Genomic DNA, 26,917 nt, shown 5'->3' with positions numbered 1-26,917 from the left:
CTTTATCCATCTATGCACACTTCTGAAGCCAGGAATACAGCAGAGTTCAGTACAGCTTAATGAGCAGGGAGTTTGGTACTTAGTTCATGTAGTGCTGTATTATATATCGCAGGACTTGTCCCTGGTTGACTTTATTATACCTGCCAGAGATCCGGAAATGGGTCGTGGAGTCGTTCAACTCAGCTTCTCATGCTCCTAATTAGATGGATTCAGAGGGTTAGTACTGTGGCAACAGAAGTTAATACTTTGGGCTTGTGTTGTTTCTGCAGCATTATAAAGAGGACCATCCATGATGCAGTGGGACAGCACTTATTTTACCTTAAGAGCTCTATCGACAATGAGATCTATGAGAGCCAAGTGTGAGCAGTGAACACACACATATGTACTCACAGTATATTGCACTTCACACACATACAAATGCACATTGGGCTCCCGAGTGGGTCAGCGGTTTAAGGCACTGCATCTCAGTGCATGAGACGTCACAAAAGTCCCTGGTACGAATCCAGGCTGTATCACATCCGACCATGATTGGGAGTCCCATAGGGGCGGCGCACAATTGGCTCATCCGGGTTTGGCCAGGGTAGGCAGTTATTGTAAATAAGAATTTGTTCTTAACTGACTTGCCTAGTTAAATAAATAAAATGTCAACATACATGATGCAACTATTTCGACACGTACAGAATGACATGTATCAAAGCATGCACACTTAGCCATTCACTCGAACATGCATTCCTCTGTCACCCTGTTCACCCATACTGTACATTCTGGACAGAACTGGGTGGTAGGCACCTCCAGAAAGGTTGTGTTACCACAGCTGACAGCCAGCAATGCTGATTGTTGCTCCATGGGGCTTATTATGGCTAATGACTTTGGTTCCCACAGAGCGAGCCCCAGTGAGAGGCCGGGGCCATGCCAGGGCCATGGTGAAGAGGGCCTGTGTGAGAGTGAGGAGGGCCCCACAAGCAGTCCCCTGTCAGCCCCAGAGACAGAGCGCAGCCCTGAGGCCCAACAGGTCAGTCATACTGTGGAGTCAGTCACGCAGACAAACAACTCCACATGCTCTGGCTGTCAGCAGAATATTGAATGTTTACCATACTGAGCCCTGTCGCTATCAATTCATTACAAGGTTGATGCTTGTTGCTATCAGCATGGCCTTTTGTGTAGCCCATAACAAATATGTAATTCTCCTGGGAGGGCTGGGGTGCTGGGAGATGAGAGGTTTGTCAGATACATATACTGTTCTGTTCTCGCCAAGCACAGCCAGTCCTGCCTGACAATCACCATCACACACACTATATAACTGCCAATTCGATGCACTTTAGATATCCTACACAGAATCAGATTTCGCCTGTATAGCATAAGATGATGTCCTGGATTTGGGGGGAGACATCTGAAGAAATCTTTGTAGATGACTCGTCGTCTTCTGAAATGGCAGTCATTGGTCCATCAGTGTTCCTGGGCACCATTTTAGCTCTCCTGGCTACTGGCCTTGGATAGAGGCTGGATAGAGGCTTTGGAAAGAGGCCTAGATAAAATGGCAGCTCATTTACGCTGATGTCTACCCAACTTCTCCCTCTCTCCTCCACCACCACAGAGATGGCTGCTGGCTGGGCTCCATAGCTCCACAGCCCCTCAGCCCAGAGGTGGGACTCTCTCCATGAATTGGGTCACCCTCTTTAAATAGTCTGCCTGCCCCCCAAAGAATAACCACAACACCTGTTCAGACCACACACTCCTCCCCTCTCTATACATGTATACATACAGGGCCATCTTCACCCACTTAATAGAAAGGAAAGGAGGCCACATTCCAGGAATTCAAGCTATAGCACCTCATCAATATAACCTCACTGTGTGTGTGTGTGTGTGTGTGTGAGAGAGTAAGAAATTAAGTCTAATTCTTGAGACATTGTTTTTGTTTTCTCCCAGGATTGTGACTCCCATAACGGTGCCCTGGAGGAGAGTTCTGGAATGAACCTGGACCACGCCGAGGCTCTCGTAGACACAGAGAACAATATCAACACGGCCAGGTTGGCTTTGAAGCATTTCATTGTATTACTAAAATCCACAATTACCTCAACGGCTTAAAACACCAAGGCTTTGCTGTCTACTTTACTTCCTGCCTTCCCAGAGAAGGCTGATGGCTGGCATTCAATCAAACAAGTTGTATGCTAATCTGGATTTTGGGGCTTTGTATGAGTGTTTTGTTTAGTTATTACGTAGACACAAACAGCCCTAAGATAGTTTTGAAAAGACTGATGTGATGTGAGCCATCCGCTGTGAATAGACTGGAGGGAGACGTTCTACTGTAAATAGACCCGAGACATGAGACTGTCATGTTGTTTGTCTTGTGCTGCGGAATGGAGGACACTTGACTCGTCACAATGTCTATTCTAAGCAGTTGGATACAGCGTGATCCTACCTCCGCTCAACATAAAGCAAGCATACAGACACACACGCCTGTCCATGACGGTAGTCCTCGGTTATTGTCAGCTGATCAACGGTCACTCTAATACATTGTGCATAAGGCATTGAGTTCAATAGTCAAAAAATAACCACAGTAACAAATTAAAACATTTGCATCACCAATGAGGTCAACCATCATACGTGCCTTTCTGTAGTTCAAATGGACCGTTATTCATGTGTCTCTCTCTCTCGCTCTCTCTTGTTGTAGGCAAGAAAACCAAGCCTGTGAGAAGATGGACCAGGCTGATCTCATCGCCTGTGTAAGTGTCTATGTCAATGCCTTCTTCACGACTAGGGTCTACTGTACGCTGTTTAACCCTGTCTCTCCATCCAGGTCTCTGATGTGTGTGAGTGTGACCAGAATGCCAACACAGACGCCAGCTGCCCCAGCTGCCCCAGCTCCCACCACCTCCACCGCATCTTCCCCCACAGCCAGTGGGAAGGTAACTTTCTCACCATGGTTGTTGTGTGTTTAATACACAATGTTTCCTAAGGGACAGTTAGGATAGTGATGGAGTGAAGTGGGGGAGGCAGGTAGCCTAGTGGTTAGAGCATTGGGCCAGTAACCGAAAGGTTGCTAGATCGAATCCCCGAGCTGACATGGTAAAAATCTGTCGTTCTGACCCTGAACAAGGCAGTTAACCCACTGTTCCTAGGCCGTCATTGAAAATAAGAATTTGTTCTTAACTGACTTGCCTAGTTAAATAAAAAATAAAGTCAGTGGAGACCAACCAAAATGCATATCCAAGTAAACATGGATGTAAATGATTAATTATGTATTGTGCTAGCTAGGTATGAAAGCGCCTTAGAATGCTTGCTCAAGCTGGTTGCCTGAAACGTCAGCTCACGCGGTGTTCTCTGCCATCTCTCTCTCCCTCCCTTAGCACCATCCCCAAACCATCTCCCCCTCATAGACTTCACATGTATGCACCTGCAGGGGAGAGGTCATGGTAAGTAGGAGCTCTCCATCCATCCATACTTCCTCCCTCATCATCCTTCTTTTTACTAATCCAGACCTTGTTGGACTGGGTCCCTGTCAGTGAGCCTAATCCAGAGTTCTTCACCTCTCTCGCTCTCTCTTATCTCTTCTGGGCGACCAGCTTAGGGCTCACTCAGCAAGTTCATTCTCACACCTCTCCTAATGGTTACTGGAGTGGCTTCCATCAGGAGTGGCTGATTTGGTGGAGTGCTGCAGAGTTGGTTGTCCTTCTGGAAGGTTCTCCCATCTCCACAGAGGAACTCTGGAGCTCTGTCGGGTTCTTGGTCACCTCACTCCCCTGATTGCTCAGTTTGGCCAGGCGGCCAGCTCTAGGAAGAGTCTTGGTGATTCCAAGCTTCTTCCATTTAAGAATGATGCACTTTGTGCTGGGAACCATAAAAGGCCACTCTAAAATATGCAGTTTTGTCACACAACACAATGCCACAGATGTTAAAATTTGATTGAGTGTGCGATTGGCATGCTGATTTTAGGAATGTCCACCAGAGCTGTTTACAGAGAATGGAATTTTCATTTCTCTACCGTAAACTGCATCCAACCTTGTTTTCGAGAATTTGGCAGGACGTCCAACCAGCCTCACGACTGCAGACCACGTGTATGGCGTTGTGTGGGCGAGCGGTTTGCTGTTGTGAACAGAGTGCCACATGGTGGCGGTAGGGTTATGGTATGGGCAGGCATAAGCTACGGACAATGGACACAATTGCATTTTATAAATGGCAACTTGAATGCACAAAGATACCATCACGTGAACCTGAGGCCCATTGTCGTGCATTTCATTCGCTGCCATCACCTTATGTTTTAGCATGATAATGCACAGCCCCATATTGCAAGGATCTGTGCACAATTCCTGGAAGCTGAACATTTCCCAGTTTTCCATGGCCTACATACTCACCAGACATGTCACCCATTGAGCAAGTTTGGGATGCTCCGGATCGCTGTGTACAACAGCTTGTTCCAGTTCCTGCCAAGATCCAGCAACTTCACACAGCCATCGAAGAGAAGTGGGACAACATTTCACAGGCTACAATCAACAGCCTGATCAACTTTATGCAAAGGAGATGTGTCGCGCTGCATGAGGCAAATGGTGGTCACACCAGATACTGACTGGTTTTCTGATCCACGCCCCTTCCTTTTTTTAAGGTATCTGACCAACAGATATCATATCTGTATTCTCATGTGAAATCCATTGATTAGGGCCTAATGAATTTTTCAGTTGACTGATTTCCTTATGAACTGTAACTCAGTAAAAGCTTAGAAATTGTTGCATGATGCGTTGATATTTTTGTTCAGTATTTATTTCAGGCCACAGTGTGAAATTGAGCAAACAATACCAAGATGGAAGAATCTAATGAGAGGTCTAAAGAAAGCTGAGGAAAGAACCATGTCTAGTGTAGTTGGCCTAGGCCTATTTTCATATTATTCTAGCGTTGTGCAACCTAGTTTCAACACATAGTAGCCTCCAGTTCTGAGGACAGCAGAGTTACTCTGCAGCCCATGATGATTCTCGTTGACTGTCACTGGATTCATCTGCATGCTTCGGCACAGACGTGCCCACACATCCTAGACAACTACACATGTCTTTAGTGCCACAGCTCCACCAGAAAGGAATAGGCTCCAAAATATACTTTATCAATAGTTCAGGTGACTCTTAGCCCTTCAGCAACCAAAGGAAAGGAGGGGTGCTAAAAACACAAAGGACATATTAGAGGCAGAAAGGAGTTTGAGCACTCAACAAAAATGGCAGTGATTGATTTTAGTTCACTTTAATCCATTGTACAGGAGGAGACTAGGACACCAATGTGTTGGTGTCTCAGTAGGTCCTTGAACTGAGGTGCTGTAGATGACCCTTGTTACACACTGAGACTCATCTGTGCATTTCTTTTTGTCCCACCCAGACCCCGTGCCAGCCTTCAAGTCATGGCAGGATGAGAGTGACTCTGGTGAGGCCCAGCTGTCCCCCCTGGCCGGGCGCATGGTGCCCCTGCCCCACGAGGAGGACTCCCATCCCCTCATGGCCCGTCGCTTCCTGGACTTTGGCCACAGCCAACGCTTCCTGCAGCACCCCGACGCAACCTCGCCCACTAAAGCCCACCAGGCCCTGGGGAGGTGAGAACACACTGGCTCACTCATCACGAATGGTTATTTCTATAGACATGATGGGCGACTTTGATGTTTTCCTGTTTAGTTATTCGATCTTATAAACCGTGTTTGTAAGCCAGGATTTTGCATTGAGGCTTCAGGTGCATGGTCACCGCCTCTCACACTCTCACTCACTTGTCTCATCTAGGCCTCACCGTGCCTCCTTCACTTCCAAAGAGAGTGCTGTGAGGAACGACTCGGTCCCCCACCAGCTCACCAAAAAGCTGCAGAACCTCAAGAAGAAGATCAAACAATTTGAGGAACAGTTTGAGAAAGAGAGGAACTACAAGGTTAGATACAGAGCATTCGGAAAGTATTCAGACTTTTCCCACATTTTGTTACGTTACAGCCTTATTATAAAATTGATTCAATTGTTTTTATCCCTCGTCAATTTACACACAATACTCCATAATGATAAAGAAAAAACATGTTTTTAGACATTTTTGCAAATGTATTAAAAATAAAAAAACAGAAATATCACAGTTACATAAGTATTCAGACCCTTTACTCAGTACTTTGTTGAAGCACCTTTAGCAGTGATTACAGCCTCAAGTCTTCTTGGGTATGATGCTACAAGCTTGGCACACCATAATTTGGGGAGTTTCTCCCATTCTCTTCTGCAAATCCTCTCAAGCTCTGTCAGGTTGGATGGGGAGTGTCACTGCACAGCTATTTTCAGGTCTCTCCAGAGCTGTTCGATTGGGTTCAAGTCCGGACTCTGGCCGGGCCACTCAAGGACATGCATAGACTTGTCACGAAGCCACTCCTGCATTGTCTTGGCTGTGTGCTTACAGTAATTGTCCTTGTGGAAGGTGAACCTTCACCCCAGCCTGAGGTCCTGAGCACACTGAAGCAGGTTTTCATCAAGGATCTTTCTGTACTTTGTTTGCTCTGTTCATCTTTCCCTCAATCCTGACCAGTCACCCAGTACCTGCTGCTGAAAAGCATCCCCACAGCATGACGCTGCCAAAACCATGCTTTACCGTAAAGAGGGTGCCAGGTTTAAGTACCTTTTGGCAAACTCCAAGCGGGCTGTCATGTGCTTTTTCCATCTGGCCACTCTATCATAAAGGCCTGCTTGGTGGAGTGCTGCAAAGATGGTTGTCCTTCTGGAAGGTTCTTCCACTCCACAGATGAACTCTGGTGCTCTTTCAGAGTGACCATCAGGTTCTTGGTCACCTCCCTGACCAAGGCCCTTCTCCCCAATTGCTCAGTTTGGCCGGGCAGCCAGCTCTAGGAAGAGTCTTGGTGGATCCAAACTGCTTCAATTTAAGAATAATAGAGGCAACTGTGTTGGGGACCTTCAATGCTGCAGAAATGTTTTGGTACCCTTCCGCAGATCTGAGTCTTGACACAATCCTGTCTCGGAGCTCTACGGACAGTTCTTTCGACCTCATGGCTTGGTTTTTGCTCTGACATGCATTGTCAACTGTGGGACCTTAAATAGACAGGTGTGCCTTTTCCACAGAATAATAGTGAAGACATCAAAACTATGAAATAACACCTATGGAATCATGTAGTAACCAAAAAAGTGTTAAACAAATCCAAATATTTTCCATATTTGATTCCTTAAAGTAGCCACCATTTGCCCTGATGACAACTTTTCATGCTCTTGGCATTCTCTCAACCACCTTCATAAGTTAGTCACTTGGAATGCATTTCAATTAACAGGTGTGCCTTGTTAAAAGTTCATTTGTGGAATTTCTTTCCTTAATGCGTTTGAGCCAATCAGTTGTGTTGTGATATGTTAGGGGTGGTATACAGAAGATAGCCCTATTTGGTAAAAGAACAGCTCAAATAAACAGAAACGACAGTCCATCATTACTTTAAGACATGGTCAGTCAATCCGGAAAATTTCAAGAACTTGAAGTTTCTTCAAGTGCAGTTGCAAAAACCATCAAGCGCCCAAATAAATGCTAACTACTACAGAACACCAATAATAAGGAGAGACTTGATTGGGCTAAGAAACACGAGCAATGGACATTAGACCGGTGGAAATGTTGGTTCCAACCGCCGTGTCTTTGAGACACAGAGTAAATGAACGGATGATCTCTGCATGTGTGATCCCACCATGAAGCATGGAGGTGGTGGTGTGATGGTGCTTTGCTGGGGACACTGATTTATTTAGAATTCAAGGGACACTTAACCAGCATGGCTACCACAGCACTCTGCAGCGATACACCATCCCATCTGGTTTGTGCTTAGTGGTACTGTCATTTGTTTTTCAACAGGACAATGACCCAAAACACACCTCCAGGCTGTGTAAGGGCTATTTGACCAAGAAGGAGAGTGGTGGAGTGCTACATCAGATGACCTGGCGTCCACAATCCACCGGCCTCAACCCAGTTGATGGCCCAGAGTTACCTCTGCTGCAGAGGATACGTTCATTAGTTACCAGCCTCAGAAATTGCAGGCCAAATAAATGCTTCAGAGTTCAAGCAACAGACACATCTCAACATTAACTGTTCAGAGGAGACTATGTAAATCAGGCCTTCATGGTTGAATTGCTGAAAAGAAACCATTACTTTTTATTTCACATTTATTTAACTTGGTAAGTCAGTTAAGAACATGTTCTTATTTACAATGAAGGCCTACACCGATTTCCACGGTCTACTACTGAAGGACACTGAAAATAAGAAGAGCCTTGCTTTTGCCAAGAAACATGAGCAATGGACATTAGACCGGGGGATTTTTGGTTCCAACCGCAATGTTTTTTTGAGACGCAGAGTAGGTGAACGGATGATCTACGCATGTGGTGTTCCCACTGTGAAGCATGGAGGTGGTGTGGGGGTGCTTTGCTGGTGACACTGATTTTATTTCGAATTCAAGGCACACTTAGCCAGCGTGGCTACCACAGCATTCTGCAGCAATATCCCATCTGGTTTGCCAACACACCTCCAGGCTGTGTAAGGGCTATTTGACCAAGAAGGAGAGTGATGGCGTGCTGCATCAGATGACCTGGCCTACACAATGACCTAACCTCAACCCAATTTGAGATGGTTTGGGATGAGTTGGACCGCAGAGTGAATGAAAAGCAGCCTATTGCTCAGCATATCTGGGAACTCCATCAAGGCTGTTGAAATAGCATTCCAGGTGAAGCTGGTTGAGAGAATGCCAAGAATGTGCAAATCTGTCAAGGCAAAGGGTGGCTACTTTGAATAATCACTTTTTTGGTTACTACGTGATTCCATGTGTTATTTCATAGTGTTCATGTAGAAAATAGTAAAAATAAAGAAACCCTTGAATGAGTAGGTGTGTCCACATTTTTGACAGGTACTATATGTAAATAAAGTGTTTGTTTTAAATTGTTTTATTTATGTGCAACAAATTATGAAAACCTGTTTTCACTTTGTCATTATGGGGTGTAGATTGAGGGGAAACAATTTTATCCATTTTAGAAAAAGGCTAACGTAACAAAATGTGGAAAAAGTCAACTGGGCTGAATTCTTTCCGAATGCACTATAGATACTGTGATATGAGGAACAGTTTGAGAGAGTGGAAATACTAGTGTGTGTGTGTGTGTGTGTGTGTTGCAATATGAGTAACAAGTTCATGCTTAGAATAAATGCACAGTATGCAATCAGCTGGCAGGATGCCATTCATCAGTATTCACTCTTCTCCCCACAGCCGTCCCATGGTGATAGTGCAGCTAACCCAAAGGTTCTCAAGTGGATGACCGACCTCACCAAAATACGCAAACAGTTAAAAGGTAAGAGCAGTCTCTGTCTGCATGGTTGTTGGGGGGAGTGGGAGGGTGCTTGGTTCCATGGCAGGGGTGGGGTTGGTTGGGTTGGGCTCAGCTTGGCGGGTAAACTTTTGTGTGCCATCCTGTTCCTCCCCTGGGCAACCTGGTCCTGCCCTGACCCGCCTGCCTGACTGCCCAGTCCAGTGGTGGCGGAGCTGGGTCAGTCTCATCAATGCATGGGTATTACAGTACACACCAACTGTGGCTCTAACATAATGGCCTTCCCTCACTGTGTTGGTCCATTGTGAAAGTCCCCCCTCATCCATCTATATCAATTCCATTTGAACACCCCACCCCCAATCGGGAGATGCAAAGCCGAATAAGTGTCTCTCTCTTCTTTAAAATTCTAAAACCGGACGTCCCCCAACTGCAGGAAGACAGCATCTCTTTCTCAAAGGGTCCCTGAGGCACCAGGCGGTGCTTCAGTCATACAGACGCCACCAAACCTCCTCCGCCCCGAACACACCCCATTTTACACTTGCACGTCCCCTCACTGCCTCTAAACAGACACCCTACCTATGTAAGTACATTAACAGCAGTAAGTAGAAACCAATACTTCCAACTGAAGGTAGACTCTCTGTTCTTTCTCTCTTCTCATAGCTCTCTCTCTTGCTCGCTCTCCCTCTCAATTCAATTCAAAGGGCTTTATTGGCATGGGAAACGTTTAACGTTTATGTTTAAATTGCAACGCAAGTGAAATAAACAAAAGTGAGAAAATCGACTGGTAACACAGAAGCACATCCCCAGTCTGGGGTTTGTCAGTATGTCATGTAGTGGAGTAATTTGGGTGTAAATTCTGCGGCGAACAGGGTGGGAGTCTCTAGCCAGAGTGTGGAAGCTGGATTCCAACAGTTCTTATTTTGAATGGATATGGTCCTTGAGAACATGCCTTTTGGAACATTGTAAAATTAATTTAGTGCAGACTGACTGGTTTATTTGATTTGCTGCTCATTCATCCGTATGCTCCTGTGGCTTTAGACAGACCTTTAACAGTGGCTAGTCTGGTGTGTTTGTGTCTGTGGACATATGGTTGATTGTCAGGGCTATCCCCTTTCTCTGTCTCTGGTTGACAGACAAGAGGACTCATGGTAGCTGCAATAACAGCCCATCAAGCTCCTGTATGTCCACTGTTACTAATGTTAATTAACCCCTCTGTTCCTCAAGTCACCTTCACGTTTCTTCTCTTTACCTCTCTCTCCCACTCAGATGCCAAACACAAGGAGGCTGAGCTGACCCCTCAGACGCGGCCACGCAGCAACACCTTGCCCAAGAGCTTTGGTTCCACCCTGGACCAGGCAGGCCACGATGTTGGTGGAGAGGCCAAGGGCCACCAACCCACCAGAGAGGAGACCCTGAACCTCATCCAGCGCCGCGTCAAAGGAAAGAGAGAGGACGACGGCTGGCCAGAGGACACCAAGGTGAGGCGGGGGCAAAATACACTATCTACAACCAGATAGTGAACAGAGTTCTGTCCTAAAACGTAATGGTCCCTGTGATAGCTGGAAAGCCATAGCAGACAATTTATGGAATGAATGTAAAAAATGGTTCTTTCCCTGTAGAAAATGACCAAGGAGCAGCTGTCGTGTGAGAAGACGGTCCTACAGAAGAACCTCCTGCACTACGAGGGACTCCATGGTCGACCTGTGACCAGAGAGGAAAGGCTGGTGATCAAACCGCTGTACGACCGCTACCGTCTGGTCAAGCAGATGCTCACCCGCGCCAGCATCACCCCCATCATCGCTTCCCCCTCCAGCAAGCGACGCAGCCACACCCTGCAGCCCATCATCGAGGGAGAGACTGCCCACTTCTGTGACGAGATCAAGGAGGAGGAGGAGGGTGAAGTGGAGGAAGAGGAGGCCAAATCTAAGGAGGAGGAAGAGTGCAGTGTGGAGCTCCAGAGCTTGGGGTCAGAGGTGATCATGGCTCTAGACCCAGTGTTCCAGCCCCAGACCAGCTCCCAGAGACACAGAGACAGCCTGCTCATGCCCAAGATGGAGGAAACCTCCGGGAAACTGGCCCTGGACCTGCGCCTGTCCAGCGCCAACGCCTCGTCAATGTGAGCACACGCACACACACACATCACATCTGCATGCCACTACACTCCATTCACAACAGCCGCCTCATTCCTCAATATTCTGGCACAGTCACCAGTGTAATGCCATGTAGTTTACTACACACAAAACTGCACATCCAATTCCGAAAACGTCGGCCGTGGAGGTTAAATGGCTTCTAGCTCTGGCTGTCATATGACATGTATTTAAAGCACCTGGAACAGGGTTGATGGCTATTAGAGGAGCTGGTCTGAGGAGTGTAAACTGGATAAGGCAGTAAATCTAGCTAGGGGCGTGAGGGAGCACATAGCCCCGGGCGGCAGGGTAGCCTAGTGGTTACGGCGTTGGGCCAGTAACTGAAAGGTTGCTGGATCGAATCCCCGAGCTGACAAGGTAAAAATAATTCGTTCTGCCCCTGAACAAGGCAGTTAACCCATACATAAATAGAATCCATTTAGTCTTAATTATAGACTTAATTATAATAAACACAGAAATATGAGCCGTGGGTCATTAATATGGTCAAATCTGGGAACTATCTTTTCTAAAACAAAACGGTTATTCTTTCAGTGAAATACTGAACTGTTCCGTATTTTATCTAACGGGTGTCATCCCTAAGTCTAAATATTGCTGTTACATTGCACAACCTTCAATGTTATTTCATAATTATGTACAATTCCGGCAAATGAATTATGATCTTTGTTAGGAAGAAATGGTCTTCACACAGTTCGCAATGAGCCAGGCTGCCCAAACTGCTGCATATACCCTGACTCTGCTTGCACTGAACGCAAGAGAAGTGACACAATTTCCCTAGTTAAAATAAATTCATGTTAGCAGGCAATATTGACTAAATATGCAGATTTTAAAAAATATACTTGTGTATTGATTTTTAAAAATACATTTGTGTATTGATTTTAAGGCATTGATGTTTATGGTTAGGTACACTTTGGTGCAACAACAGTGCTTTCTTTGCGAATGCGCTTGTTGAATCATTACCCGTTTGGCGAAGTAGGCTGCGATTCGATGATAAATTAACAGGCACCGCATTGATTATATGCAACGCAGGACAAGCTAGATAAACTAGTAATATCATCGACCATGTGTAGTTAACTAGTGATTATGTTAAGATTTGATTGTTTTTTTTATAAAATAAGTTTAATGTTAACTAGCAACTTACCTTGGCTCCTTGCTGCACTCGCGTAACAGCTGGTCAGCCTGCCACGCAGTTTCCTCGTGGAGTGCAATATAATCGTCCATAATCAGTGTCCAAAAATGCAGATTACTGATTATGAAAACTTGAAATCGGCCCTGCCGGTTAATCGGTCGACTACATTATAGATAGATAGATATATACAGTACCAGTCAAAAGTTTTGACACACCTACTCATTCAAGGGTTTTTCTTTATTTTTCAAAACTATGAAATGACACATATAGAATCATGTAGTAACCAAAAAAGTGTTAAATCTAAAACATTTTAAAATGTATTTTTCAAAGTAGCCCCGCCTTGCCTTGACAGCTTTGCACACTTTTGGCATTTTCTCAACCAGCTTCATGAGGAATGCTTTTCCAACAGTCTTGAACGAGTTCCCTGCTTTTCCTTCACTCTGCTGTCCAACTCATCCCAAACCATCTCAACTGGGTTGAGGTCTGTGGATTGTGGACGCCAGGTCATCTGATGTAGCACTCCATCACTCTCCTTCTTGGTCAAATAGCCCTTACACAGCCTGGGGGTGTGTTTTGGGTCATTGTCCTGTTGAAAAACAAATGATAGTACCACTAAGTGCAAGCGCAAACCAGATGGGATGGTGTTTCACTGCAGAATACTGTGGTAGCCATGCTGGTTAAGTGTGCCTTGAGTTTTAAATAAATCAGTGTCCCCAGCAAAGCACCATCACACCACCTCCTCCATGCTTGATGGTGGGACCACACATGCAGAGATCATCCGTTCATCTCCTCTGTGTCTCAAAGACAAATTTTCACCGGTCTAATGTCCTTTGCTCGTGTTTCTTAGCCCAATCAAATCTCTTCTTCTTATTGGTGTTCTGTAGTAGTTAGCATTTATTTGGGCTGCAATCTGAGGTGCAGTTAACGCTAATGAATTTATCCTCTGCAGCAGAGGTAACTCTGGGTCTTCCTTTCCTGTGGCGGTCCTCATGAGATCCAGTTTCATCATAGCACTTGATGGTTTTTGCGACTGCACTTGAAGAAACTTAAAAATTTCTTGACATTTTCCGGATTGACTCATCTTCATGTCTTAGAGTAATGATGGACTGTCGTTTCTCTTTGTTTATTTGAGCTGTTCTTTTACCAAATAGCGCCATCTTCTGTATACCAACCCTACCTTGTCACAACACAACTGATTGGCTCAAACGCATTAAAGAAAGAAATTCCACAAATGAACTTTTAACAAGGAACACCTGTTAATTGAAATGCATTCCAGGTGACTACCTCATGAAGCTGGTTGAGAGAATGCCAAGAGTGTGCAAAGCTGTCATCAAGGAAAAGGGTGGCTGGCTACTTTGAATAATCTCAAAATCTCAAAAATAATCTTTTTTTTTTTTGGTTACTACATGATTCCATATGTGTTATTTCATAGTTTTGATGTCTTCACTATTATTCTACAATGTAGAAAATAAAAACCCTTGAATGAGTAGGTGTCCAAACTTTTTGACTGTTACCACACACACACACACACACACACACACACACACACACACACACTGTGTTCTGCATTTCATTCTGTGATGAAACCCCTGGTTGAGATTGTCATGATGACCCCTCCTGTACAGGCCTGAGCTCCTGGAGCAGCTGTGGAAGGCCCGGGCTGAAAAGAAGAAGCTAAGGAACACCATCCGCCAGTTTGAGGATGAGTTCTACCAGCAGAACGGCAGGTCGGTACACACACACACCTACATACAGTGCATTCTGAAATTATTTAGACCCCTTGACATGTTCCACATTTTGTTAGCCTTACTTTTATCCATTTTAAAATGTTTTTGTCCCTCATCAATCTACACACAATAACCCATAATGACAAAGCGAAAACAGGTTTTTCTAAATGTTTGCAAATGTATTTAACATTAAAACAGAATTACCTTATTTACATAAGTATTCAGATCCTTTTCTATGAGACTCGAAATTGTGGTAAATTATATTAATATAATTTATATAAGGTCCCACAGTTGATCGTGCATGTCAGAGCAAAAACCAAGCCATGAGGTTGAAGGAATTGTAGAGCTCCTAGACAGGATTGTCAAAGCACAAAAAATGTCTGCAGCATTAAAGGTCCCCAAGAACACAGTGGTCTCCATCATTCTTAAATGGAAGAAGTTTGGAACCACCAAGACTCTTCCTAGAGCTGGCCGCCCGGCATAACTGAGCAATCAGGGAAGAAGGGCTTTGATCAGGGAGGTGACCATGAACTCGATGGTCAGGGAGGTGACCAAGAACTCGATGGTCACTCTGACAGAGCTCCAGTTTTCCAAATGGCACCTAAAGGACTCTGACCATGAGAAAAAAAGATTCTCTGGTCTGATAAAATCAAGATCAGCTCTTTGGCCTGAATGCCAAGTGTCACGTCTGGAGGAATCCTGGCACCATTCCTACAGTGAAGCATGGTGGTGGCAGCTTCATGCTGTGGGGATATTTTTCAGCTGTAGAGACTGGGAGACTAGTCAGGATTGAGGGAAAGATGAACAGAGCAAAGTACAGAGAGATCCTTGATGAAAACCTGCTCCCGAGCGCTTAGGAACTCATACTGGGGGCGAAGGTTCACATTCCAACAGGACAACAACCCAAAGCACACAGCCAAGACAACACAGGAGTGGATTTGGGACAAGTCTCTGAATGTCCTTGAGTGGCCCAGCCAGAGCCCGGACTTGAACCCGAATGAACATCTCTGGAGAGACCTGAAAATAGCTGTGCAGCGACACTCCCCATCCAACGTGACAGACCTTGAGAGGATCTGCAGAGAAGAATGGGAGAAACTCACCAAATACAGGTGTGCCAAGCTTGTAGCTTCACACCTAAGAAGACTTGAGGCTGTAATCACTGCCAAAGGTGCTTCAACAGAGTGCTGAGTAAAGGGTCTGAATACTTATGTAAATGTGATATTTCAGTTGTTGTTTTTTTATACATTTGCAAACATTTCTAAAAAACTGTTTGCTTTGTCATTATGGGGTATTGTGTGTAAATTGATGAGGGAAAATAATTGAAACTATTTTAGAATAAGGAAAAAGTAAAGGGGTCTGAATACTTTACGAATGCACTGTACAGGGATGCTGAAGCTTTAGTACCTGCGTCAACCCCCCACCGTGACAGATGAAGCGCTTGGGATGACTAGTTGAGTTGTCTCAGACAGTGCTCCTGTCTTATTTACTACAACAGTTTCTTTGTTTATGATTGTTCAGCCTTCTGACGCATTAGACAACCGGCACGTATCAAACTGGTGTTTCAGGCCTTCTCCCTTTCCCTCGACAGGAACGTCCAGAAGGAGGACAGGCTACCCATGATGGACGAGTACAAAGAGTATAAACGGATCAAAGCCAAACTGCGCCTGCTGGAGGTGCTCATCAGCAAGCAGGATTCCTCGAAGTCTATCTAGAGCAAGAAGACAGAGGGAGGCCACCCTGCTTCCCTCCATCCACCTGTCTGAAGGTCCCCCATCTCACCACGGGCTGACATGTCACCCCTACATGGCCCCTCCATTATCAACCATCCTCCTACCTGCAACCCTGAGAGACGGCTCAGCATCCACCGTATCTCACTACTGTCTCCCCAAAACCACCCATCAGATTCTGCCATCCCCAGCTAATGTTCAGTGTAGACTCCTTTCTAAGGACTCTGATGAAGAGACCTCTTCATCCCACCAGTCAAGACTCGACACACCCTTTTGATTTCTTTCTACCTGTTTCATTCAGAGGAATTCCCTCTTCCTCTTTAGAGTTTAGTGTTTGTTTAAACTTAATGAAAAAAATTAACTTCATGTATGTTAGTTTCTCATACTGAGAAATCCTATTTAACAGGAGCGTGTAGTGTGTTGTAGTCGCCTGGCCACAAAATTAACTCTCCCTCCCTCAGAGCAAGGACACTGCTCATTCTATTTCCGATATTGATTCAGTTAACCAACTCCACTGTCATCATTCAACACTAGGATGTTTTTTGTGTCGTCTTGAGTGAGATCTTTTTGGAAAAAGTAATTAATGTATGTTTTCTTGTACATAAATATTTACACATGTTTGTATGTTACAGTATGTCATTTTTCTTTAATGAAGAGATTCTCTCAAGTTTGAAAACGAACTTCCAGTTTTAAGTCTTATGCTATTCCAATTGTTCTATTATTACACAATTGCCACTATGGAAACTGAGCTCGCTTTATCAGTTGGGACTGGTTGTGCTCATCCTTTCTGTTTTTATGTTTTAATATTCAGTCGTCACTGAAAGGAGTTTGACACACCAGGTGGGCAGGACAGCCAGTTAGGTTCATCACTTAGCATTGTTACCTTAACCGTCTCCATTTTGGCAATAAGGCTGGACGGCTTGACTTTATGACTTTAGCACATAAATATGTCCCAATTTATTTTACTTAAAGGCTTTCAATTGCAGAGTGGATCTTTGTGAGGTGTCTTATTGAGTTGTCTCTGATCTAAAGCTGTTCAAACTGCATCAGTATTATGCTAAATACAGCATATGTTACGGCGGGATGACACTGGTTGGTGAAGTGTATGGGATATGTCCCATAGTGAGCCAGAGTTTTTGGCCAGGCAATGTAGAGCCAGGTCATTGTCAGGTCCTGGGGAGTTGTCTGACCACAGAGCTCTGAGAAGGCTTTACCCCGGCCAAGCAGAACCAATAGCACCTCGACCCCTGTCATCAACAATTTGACCCTGTCCCTATTTATCCCAAAGTTCCTAAGGGCTTCGTTCGAAAGGTCACATGCAACTACAACAGAGTCAAAGTGATGCATGTTGGGAATGACACTGGGGTGTGTCTGGTCTTTTGGCGTCATGCCTCCTGCCTGCCACTCCGTAGATATTATCGACCCCAACCTTTTGACCCCTAGCTAAACTAGCAGTCCACCCCGGGGCAGCCTCACATCACTATCCTTCAGAAGCTATCTGGACTTGACAAGACCAAGCAGGAACTTTGTCTGTTCAAATGACTAGTTCTAGTCCTGGCGATTTAAAATACACAAACCATTTAAGATCTGTTTGAGACTAGATGCCTACGCACTCCTTAGGGCAGGGTGGGGAATTACCGCTGTATGCTAGTTGTCCAGGAATGGTTTGGAATGAGAAGACATCCCCAGTGGCACTGACTTTAAAGATCTGCATCTGTTTCAGCAGGTAGAATAATGTCAGACCAACACACCCAGAATGACGGAATCTAGTCTTGCCTGAAGGACGTTTGCGCTGAACCAGGAGTTTGGCCTTCATCTCGCACTTCGTCTCTCACAGTCCTGTAACCTTTGTTTTGAGTTGACAGGGTTTGGTATACTGTATGTACGGGTGAACAGTGTGGAGAGGTTCTAGACGTTATTTGCACAGCATTCTGAGAATGCAGCCCTTGTTTTGTTCATGGATTTGTTCCTTTGTTTTAGAAGCACAATTTATATGGAAGGATGAACGTCAGATTTGTATTATTTTGAACACGTTTGACCCGTTTACTTTCTGTGATGTTCAAACATGAGTTTCTATTAGATTTTTATGACCATTATTTAGTATAATCTTTTTTGTAACCTTTCACTAATACTTCTATACAGTGTAGAATCTCTATTGGATAGGAATCGTCAGTGTTTTGTATAAGCTAGACTGTAGTTGGCTTGCATGGCAAAGATTTGTATCGTTTCTATTTTTGTGCCATGAAGATCAAGCAATAAATTAGCGTTGAGGCCTGTATCAATGGAATGTGGGGCCTTGTTAACCCTGTATGTGCATTTTCTGAGTATACGGCTGATTAATGTTTAATCTATTAATGGAACTAACTGTTTTCTACCTTGCAGACCAACCCATGAAACTGTCACTTGACTATAACTGCTGTGAGATTTCCACTGCGACTCAGTTTTCTTTCTGCTAAACCAGCATTTTTATAATTTTTGTTGTCAGCATAATGTTGTTTGGGGCACTGCTTAAACCAAATGTAACAAGATTATCAATATGGAGGCACATTTGGACCGAACTTTCCGAATTATATTATTTAAAAAGGAAACGAGTGAAATTGGTCGATCGATTTATTTCCATGTCCAAATCTCAAGGGCTTTTTTAACTAGATGATTTTTGCATTGTGCCTGCAGAGCCTGTTCATAGTCCCATGCCATCCCACGCATGTTTGTTTTTCTGACCCAGGTGGGCCGGTGGCAGGTTGCATCAACTGACCAGCCAATCAGCAACCGGCTCCCAGAGCTTCTATCTATCTGTGGACCTGTGTTTTACTGAACAAAAAATGTAAACGCAACATGTAAAGTGTTGGTTTCAAGAGCTGAAATTAAAGATCCCTGAAATGTTCCATATGAACAAAAAGCTTATTTCTCTCATGTTGTACATTTGTTCCTTTTGCCAAGATAATCCATCCACCTGACAGGTGTGGCATATCAAGAAGCTGATTAAACAGCATGATCATTACACAGCTGCATCTTATACTGGGGACAATAAAATGCCACTCTAAAATGTGCAGTTGTCACACAACACAATGCCACAGATGTCTCAAGTTGAGGGAGCGTACATGGTTTATGTTAGAGAAATTAACATTAAATTATCTGGCAACAGCTCTGGTGGACTTTCTTGCAGTGGTTTTAGAGAATTTGGCAGTATGTCCAACAGGCCTCACAACCGCAGACCACGTGTAACCACACCAGCCCAGGACCTCCATATATGGCTTCTTCACCTGCGGGATCATCCGAGACCGGACCGATGATGAAACTGAGTATTTCTGTCTGTGGGGAAAAACTCATTCTGATTGGCTGGGCCTGGCTCCTCAGTAGAAAACAATATGGATTTCACATGACAGGGCATAGGCCCACCCACGGCTGAGCTCCTGCCCAGTCATGTGAAATCCATAGATTAGGGCCTAGTTTATTTATTTCAATTGACTGATTATATGGAGTGTAACAGAGTCAAATCTTTATTTTTGTTCAGTATGTATATGTTTGAATACTTGTTTTCCTTTATTTACAAATTATGAAGTAAAATCAGAAATGACGTACATTAAAATGCATACAAAAATAAAGATTCTAATTTCCGTGCCTTTTTGCTGAAGTTGTCGTGTTGGGTTCAACCTGAGGGGAAAGGTTACATTAGCTTTATTGAAAAATGTACTGCGACGTATAAAGCTCCGTATCCATGCAACAACTAGGTGGTTTACAGTCCATTGAGTCAGGTGAAGGCTATTAAGAGCTGAAATGTGTTTTTATGGAGGCCAGAGATGTCTGTGAGGAGAGGGTGACCATGACCCGGCCAAATGAGAGGAAAAACTCAGAGTCTGCAGGTAATGGAGGTCAGCATGCAAGGCCACTGTTGGAACCAGCTTAATCTGTGATATATTACACCAGAAGCCCCATTTATACCTGCTTTTAACATGTGTCCTTTGTCTGGATCTTGCCCACATTTTCAGGTAGGAGTAGACAATCAAAAGACACATTGTGATCTGATTGTGATTAGATCTTACTGACCACCTCTGGATATCTTACAAGTGTAGACAGATTTGGACAGAGAAGAAACCATTTAAACCATCATTATCCACCTAAAACCATTGACAGATGGCACCATTGACTGATTACATCAATACATTTCTTACAATAAATCAGTATTATTTTGAAAGAATAGCTGTGAAATAATTGGCATAAAGGAAGGGACCAGGATATCTGGTCACCATGCAGACACAGTGGATGGAAAACAAACACTTTTTAATACCATGCGTAAACACATTTCTTGAAATGTGGGTACAATCAGAATGTGGACAAGATCATGACAAAGGATCCATTTCAGCACCAGGGAGGTGTAAACAGGGCTAGAGATACACATAAATCCATCCCCCTGGGCCCCTGACTTACCATAGCACATGTTGATCAGCTGACCATCTGTAGGCTTTATCAAATTAATCTTTAACCAAATGTAGTGAATGATCAATGTATCCCTGAGACAAACATTTTAAAATGTCATTGCCAATCACACACTACGAGGGGAGAGCATGGCCAGGTTGTATTTTTTATGCGTTACTGCTGCCCTCTAGTGTTCACAACCATCAATAACACTTGGGTAAAACTGAAGTCACACTTTATTTGGAGAGTCGCCCTAGACGGCCAATAGATTCTCAAACTACAAAGTGCAACAATTTGTTTGGGTTAAGATTATGGCTAAGGTCAGGGTTGAGCTGGGTGTGGACATGAAGCCATTCTAAGGGTTAGGGTTATGAAAGATTAGGACCAGGGTTAGGGTTGCGGTTATAGTGGGTTAGGACTAGGTTTAGGATTATGGTGAAACTAGGGGGAAATTGACCTTAAAGAAGACAAGCAAAGCACAGGCACGTGCTCTCTAATTCTATTGCTCCTAGGGATCCATCTTTCTAAAAGAAAGATAAGAAGATCTTTCTATAAGAAATGTGAAATGTGAAAACATTAAAAGAGGAAGGTTAAGTGTAGAGCCAAGACCTGGTCTAGTAACCTCTATCTAATGAACCCTTTGAACCTTTCACCTATTACTACCAGTCAGGGCAATGAGATTGAGACTGTAACCTCTTGTAAATATCTTGGAATTTTAATTGATGATAGCCTCTATTAAATTGCATATTCAACAACGTACAAAAAAATGTAAGCTGAAGTTTTGATTTTATTTTAGGAATAAGGCCTGTTTTTCTTTTGAAGCCAGAAGGAGGCTAGTATCAGCTACATTTATGCCTTTACTAGACTATGGGGATATTTTATATATGAATGCTTCCGCTCAGTGTTTGAGATCAATTGACACTCTTTACCATGGCGAACTGAGATTTATTTTAAACTGCAAAACCCTTACGCACCACTGCACTTTATATACCAGGGTTGGCTGGCCTTCTCTAGTCACTCATAGGCTCAGTCACTGGTATACTTTTATCTACAAAGCCAGTTTGGGTTTACTACCATTTTATTTGTGCATTTTTATTGTTCAGAAATGTGGTGGGTACTCTCTTTGTTCACTGGACTTTATCCTACTAACTGTTCCAAATGTCCGAACTGAATTTGGTAAAAGGGCTTTGATGTACTCTGCGCCATCGTCTTGGAACACCTTACAAAATACTTTTAAACTGGAAGAACTTGTCCTGATTGGTGTTTTTAAATCATTGATGAAGGATTTTGAGGCTGATTCCCTGACCTGTCACTGTTTTTCATTTGCTGTTTTATGATTTTGTTATACTCTTGTGAATTCTATGGTTTTTACTAGATTACTTGTAGTTTTTCATGTTGTCTGTCTGTAATTGTGTAATGACTTGGTATCTTGGCCAGGACGCTCTTGAAAAAGAGATTTCAAAACTCAAAGTAAGGTTAAATAAAAAATATTTTTTTAATAATCTTCAGAAAAAAAACAACCAGTCCACCTGTCTTCTCAAAACTGTCCAATAGATGGAGAAAGAGGATCCTATGTGGTCATGCCTTTCACTAACACTTGTTATTCAGACCTGTGGGATAAATAGTACTCTGTTTTTTTTTCATTCAAAAATGCTCCTTAGTCTGTCTCTGTGTTAACGACCCCCCTTGATTAGATTCTAACCCTGCTATTCTTAACTGTCGTACTATATGAGATCTAAATGTGTGCATAGTGTGGTTACGCTAGTGTGGTTGTACCTGCATATCTTTCACATTTTTTGTTTTGTCAATATGCATATATATATATTACTCTGAATTGTTGGAGAACCTCATCATCCTTTGTCTTCTAGAAATGTCCCTTTTACTACAGAGTTAAACTTCATAGAAGACAGAGTATGTGGGGACAAATGGGAGTTTGTCACCATATACTAGTCCTAACCCTACCAGAACATCACCATAACCCCCTTGCAGAACCTCAATCCTAACCTCAACCCTATCCCTAACGCCTTTTCTTCCTCTCGTTGTTGTATTTCTCTCATTGAACCATCGCAGGTGACCCCTCTGAGCTCTCGGCCTCCATTGACCCCTCAGGCAAACAAACGCCCCATGTTTTCCCACCCTCTCCTGACCAATTTGCAACATGCAGAGCAGGAAGTTGGAATAGGCCTGTGCAACCCAGGGTTTGATACCAGCACAAACAGAAACCCTCTGAAACCTAATCCTAGCACTAACTCTAACCTTAACCCTTACCCTAGCCTCATGTCCACATCCCAGCTCAACCCTAACCTTAACCCTTACCCTAGCTTCATGTCCACATCCCAGCTCAACCCTAACCTTAACCCTTAACCTAGCATCATGTCCACATCCCAGCTCAACTCTAACCTTAACCCTTACCCTAGCATCATGTCCACATCCCAGCTCAACCCTAACCTTAACCCTTAACCTAGCTTCATGTCCACATCCCAGCTCAACCCTAACCTTAACCCTTACCCTAGCATCATGTCCACATCCCAGCTCAACCCTAACCTTAACCCTTAACCTAGCATCATGCCCACATCCCAGCTCAACCCTAACCTTAACCCTTACCCTAGCTTCATGTCCACATCCCAGCTCAACCCTAACCTTAACCCTTAACCTAGCATCATGTCCACATCCCAGCTCAACTCTAACCTTAACCCTTACCCTAGCTTCATGTCCACATCCCAGCTCAACCCTAACCTTAACCCTTAACCTAGCATCATGTCCACATCCCAGCTCAACTCTAACCTTAACCCTTACCCTAGCTTCATGTCCACATCCCAGCTCAACCCTAACCTTAACCCTTAACCTAGCATCATGTCCACATCCCAGCTCAACTCTAACCTTAACCCTTACCCTAGCTTCATGTCCACATCCCAGCTCAACCCTAACCTTAACCCTTAACCTAGCATCATGTCCACATCCCAGCTCAACTCTAACCTTAACCCTTACCCTAGCTTCATGTCCACATCCCAGCTCAACTCTAACCTTAACCCTTAACCTAGCTTCATGTCCACATCCCAGCTCAACCCTAACCTTAACCCTTAACCTAGCTTCATGTCCACATCCCAGCTCAACTCTAACCTTAACCCTTACCCTAGCTTCATGTCCACATCCCAGCTCAACTCTAACCTTAACCCTTACCCTAGCTTCATGTCCACATCCCAGCTCAACTCTAACCTTAACCCTTACCCTAGCTTCATGTCCACATCCCAGCTCAACCCTAACCTTAACCCTTAACCTAGCATCATGTCCACATCCCAGCTCAACTCTAACCTTAACCCTTACCCTAGCTTCATGTCCACATCCCAGCTCAACTCTAACCTTAACCCTTACCCTAGCTTCATGTCCACATCCCAGCTCAACCCTAACCTTAACCCTTACCCTAGCTTCATGTCCACATCCCAGCTCAACCCTAACCTTAACCCTTAACCTAGCATCATGTCCACATCCCAGCTCAACTCTAACCTTAACCCTTACCCTAGCTTCATGTCCACATCCCAGCTCAACCCTAACCTTAACCCTTAACCTAGCTTCATGTCCACATCCCAGCTCAACTCTAACCTTAACCCTTACCCTAGCATCATGTCCACATCCCAGCTCAACCCTAACTTAATGTCCATACTCTGGTTCAACACAGCCTAGTTTCATGTCCACATCCCAGCTCAACCCTAACTTAATGTCCATACTCTGGTTCAACACAGCCTAGTTTCATGTCCACATCCCAGCTCAACCCTAACACTAGTAAACTGTTTCATATCAACAGTTGCGGTTGATAGTTTAATGATTGAGTATCTATAGACCAAATAAGGCTCTTCAAATACAGTTTGACCAACACGTCTTCATTTCTAGCTTCTGAATTACTCATTACCACTTAGCAGACACCTTTATCCAAAGTATTTTAGTAACTACACTGAACAAAAATATAAACGCAACATTCAACCATTTCAAAGATTTTACTTACAGTTCATAAATGGAAATCAGTCAATTGAAATACATTCATTATGCCCTGATCTATGGATTTCACATGACTGGGCAGGGGTGCAGCCTTAGGTGGGCTTGGGAGGGCATAGGCCCACCCACCTGGCAGCCGGGCCCAGCTAATCAGAATGAGTTTTCCCCAAAAAAGGGCTTTATTAAAGACAGAAGTACTCCTCAGCACACTAATTCTCTTGCAACAGCTCTGGTGGACATTCCTGCAGTCCGCATGCCAATTTCTCCCTCAAAACTTAAGACATATGTGGCCTTGTGTTGTGAGACAAAACTGCACATTTTAAAGTGGCCTTTAGTCCCCAGCACAAGGTGCACCTGTGTTATGATCATGCTATTTAAAACAGCCTCTTGCTACGCCACACATGTCAAGTGGATGGATAATCTTGGCAAATGAGGAATGCCAACTAACAGGGATGTAAACAAAATGAGAAATTAGCTTTTTATTCATATGGATCATTTCTGAGATTTTTTATTTCATCTCATGAAACATGGGACCAACACTTTACATGTTGCGTTTATATTTTTGTTCAGTGTACATAGGATCCCTGCGGGACTGGAACACACATCCTTAGGCCACGCAATGCAAGTTTTAAAGGCAATGTTTCTGCGGGCAATGTTTGCAGAGACCACATTCACAGTTAACGCTGCATATGTTGTCTCAATCGGAAATAGTGCATTGTCTAAATCGGCGATGGGATTGAATCCCAGCTTTGATACTGCAACTTGCTAGTGTGCTATACTCTTATCATTGTCACTGTCAAATTATAGAATTATAGAATATTTCACAAAAAGACAGACACCACATCTATGTAAAAAATATATATATATCCATATATACAATTGAAGTCGGAAGTTTACATACACCTTAGCCAAATACATTTAAACTCAGTTTTCACAATTCACAAATCTAATCCGAGTAAGATTTCCCTGTCTTAGGTCAGTTAGGATCACATCTTTATTTTAAGAATGTGAAATTTCAAAATAATAGTCGAGAGAAAGATTTTCTTTCTTTCATCACATTCCCAGTGGGTCAGAAGTTTACATACACTACACTCAAATAGTATTTGGTAGCATTGCCTTTAAATTGTTTAACTTGGGTCAGGTAGCCTTCCACAAGCTTCCAACAATAAGTTGGGTGAATTTGGGCCCATTCCTCCTGACAGAGCTGGTGTAACTGAGTCAGGTTTGTAGGCCTCCTTGCTCGCACACGCTTTTTCTGTTCTGCCCTCAAATTTTCTATAGGATTGAGGTCAGGGCTTTGTGATGGGCCACTCCAATACCTTGACTTTGTTGTCCTTAAGTCATTTTGTCACAACTTTGGAAGTATGCTTGGGGTCATTGTCCATTTGGAAGACCCATTTGCGACCAAGCCTGTTACTTCCTGACTTGAGATGTTGTTTCAATATATCCACATAATTTTCCTCCTTCATGATGCCATCTATTTTGTGAAGTGCACCAGTCCCTCCTGCAGCAAAACACCCCCACAACATGATGCCACCCCCGTGCTTCACAGTTGGGATGGTGTTCTTCAGCTTGCAAGCCTCCCCCTTTTTCCTCCAAACATAACGATGGTCATTATGGCCAAACAGTTCTATTTTTGTTTCATCAGACCAGAGGACATTTCTCCAAAAAGTACGATCTTTGTCCGCATGTGCAGTTGCAAACCGTAGTCTGGCTTTTTTATGGCGGTTTTGGAGCAGTGGTTTCTTCCTTGCTGAGCGGCCTTTCAGGTTATGTCGATAAAGGATCTATATTCACAGTAAAACGAGTCATTTTGTACCCGTTTCCTCCAGCATCTGCACAAGGTCCTTTGCTGTTGTTCTGGGATTGATTTGCACTTTTCGCACCAAAGTACCTTCATGTCTAGGAGACAGAACGCGTCTCCTTCCTGAGCGATATGACGGCTGCGTGGTCCCATGGTGTTTATACTTGCATACTATTGTTTTTACAGATGAACGTGGTACCTTCAGGCGTTTGGAAATTGCTCCCAAGGATGAACCAGAATTGCGGAGGTCTACAATTTTTTTTATGAGGTCTTAGCTGATTTCTTTTGATTTTCCCATGATGTCAAGCAAAGAGGCACTGAGTTTGAAGGTAGGCCTTGAAATACATCCACAGGTACACCTCCAATTGACTCAAATTATGTAAATTAGCCTATATGAAGCTTCTAAAGCCATGACAATATTTTCTGGAATTGTCCAAGCTGTTTAAAGGCACAGTCAACTTAGTGTATGTAAACTTCTGACCCACTGAAATTGTGATACAGTGAATTATAAGTGAAATAATCTGTCTGTAAACAATTGTTGGGTAAATTATTTGTGTCATGCACAAAGTAGATGTCTTAACCGACTTGCCAAAACTATAGTTTAAGAAATTTGTGGGGTGGTTGAAAAATTAGTTTTAATGATTCCAACCTAAGTGTATGTAAACTTCAGACTTCAACTGTATTTATTCAGTTACA

The 26,917-nt window shown here is 43.7% G+C and overlaps 1 protein-coding gene and 1 long non-coding RNA gene across 15 annotated transcripts in view; one reads left to right on the top strand and one right to left on the bottom strand.

The window, feature by feature from the left end:
• LOC110504785 (protein FAM13B) overlaps window positions 1-19,616 on the top strand; it is a 59,886-nt gene extending 40,270 nt beyond the window's left edge. For 3 of the 12 annotated variants that reach the window (XM_036969783.2, XM_090219407.1, XM_090219409.1), the window contains 13 exons: window positions 883-1,012; window positions 1,927-2,027; window positions 2,672-2,723; window positions 2,798-2,906; window positions 3,348-3,413; window positions 5,356-5,566; window positions 5,748-5,889; window positions 9,227-9,308; window positions 9,718-9,864; window positions 10,551-10,762; window positions 10,904-11,400; window positions 14,183-14,284; window positions 15,873-19,616. In XM_036969783.2, coding sequence (XP_036825678.2) covers window positions 883-1,012; window positions 1,927-2,027; window positions 2,672-2,723; window positions 2,798-2,906; window positions 3,348-3,413; window positions 5,356-5,566; window positions 5,748-5,889; window positions 9,227-9,308; window positions 9,718-9,864; window positions 10,551-10,762; window positions 10,904-11,400; window positions 14,183-14,284; window positions 15,873-15,996 — 1,975 coding nt within the window. In that variant the 3' untranslated portion in view covers window positions 15,997-19,616. Of the gene's footprint in view, window positions 1-269; window positions 360-882; window positions 1,013-1,926; window positions 2,028-2,671; window positions 2,724-2,797; window positions 2,907-3,347; window positions 3,414-5,355; window positions 5,567-5,747; window positions 5,890-9,226; window positions 9,309-9,717; window positions 9,865-10,550; window positions 10,763-10,903; window positions 11,401-14,182; window positions 14,285-15,872 lie in introns of all 12 variants that reach the window. The other 9 variants (XM_090219413.1, XM_090219410.1, XM_090219414.1 and 6 more) reach the window with 4 other exon arrangements.
• On the bottom strand, window positions 19,484-24,133 carry LOC149971566 (uncharacterized). Of its 3 annotated transcripts, none has more exons than XR_016491581.1 (3): window positions 23,932-24,133; window positions 23,548-23,883; window positions 19,484-23,499 (listed from the first exon to the last, which is right to left on the bottom strand). It is a non-coding gene; the product is annotated as an uncharacterized LOC149971566 (long non-coding RNA). The 3 variants fall into 3 exon arrangements; XR_016491580.1 differs by having other exon boundaries at window positions 23,548-23,979; window positions 24,028-24,133; XR_016491579.1 differs by having other exon boundaries at window positions 23,548-24,133.
• Between the last annotated feature and the right edge of the window lie 2,784 nt (window positions 24,134-26,917).

This window comes from Oncorhynchus mykiss, chromosome 25, assembly GCF_057628025.1.
Source record: "Oncorhynchus mykiss isolate SJ-2025 chromosome 25, ASM5762802v1, whole genome shotgun sequence".
NCBI lineage: Eukaryota > Metazoa > Chordata > Actinopteri > Salmoniformes > Salmonidae > Oncorhynchus > Oncorhynchus mykiss.
This window is presented reverse-complemented; position numbering and strand designations above follow the sequence as displayed.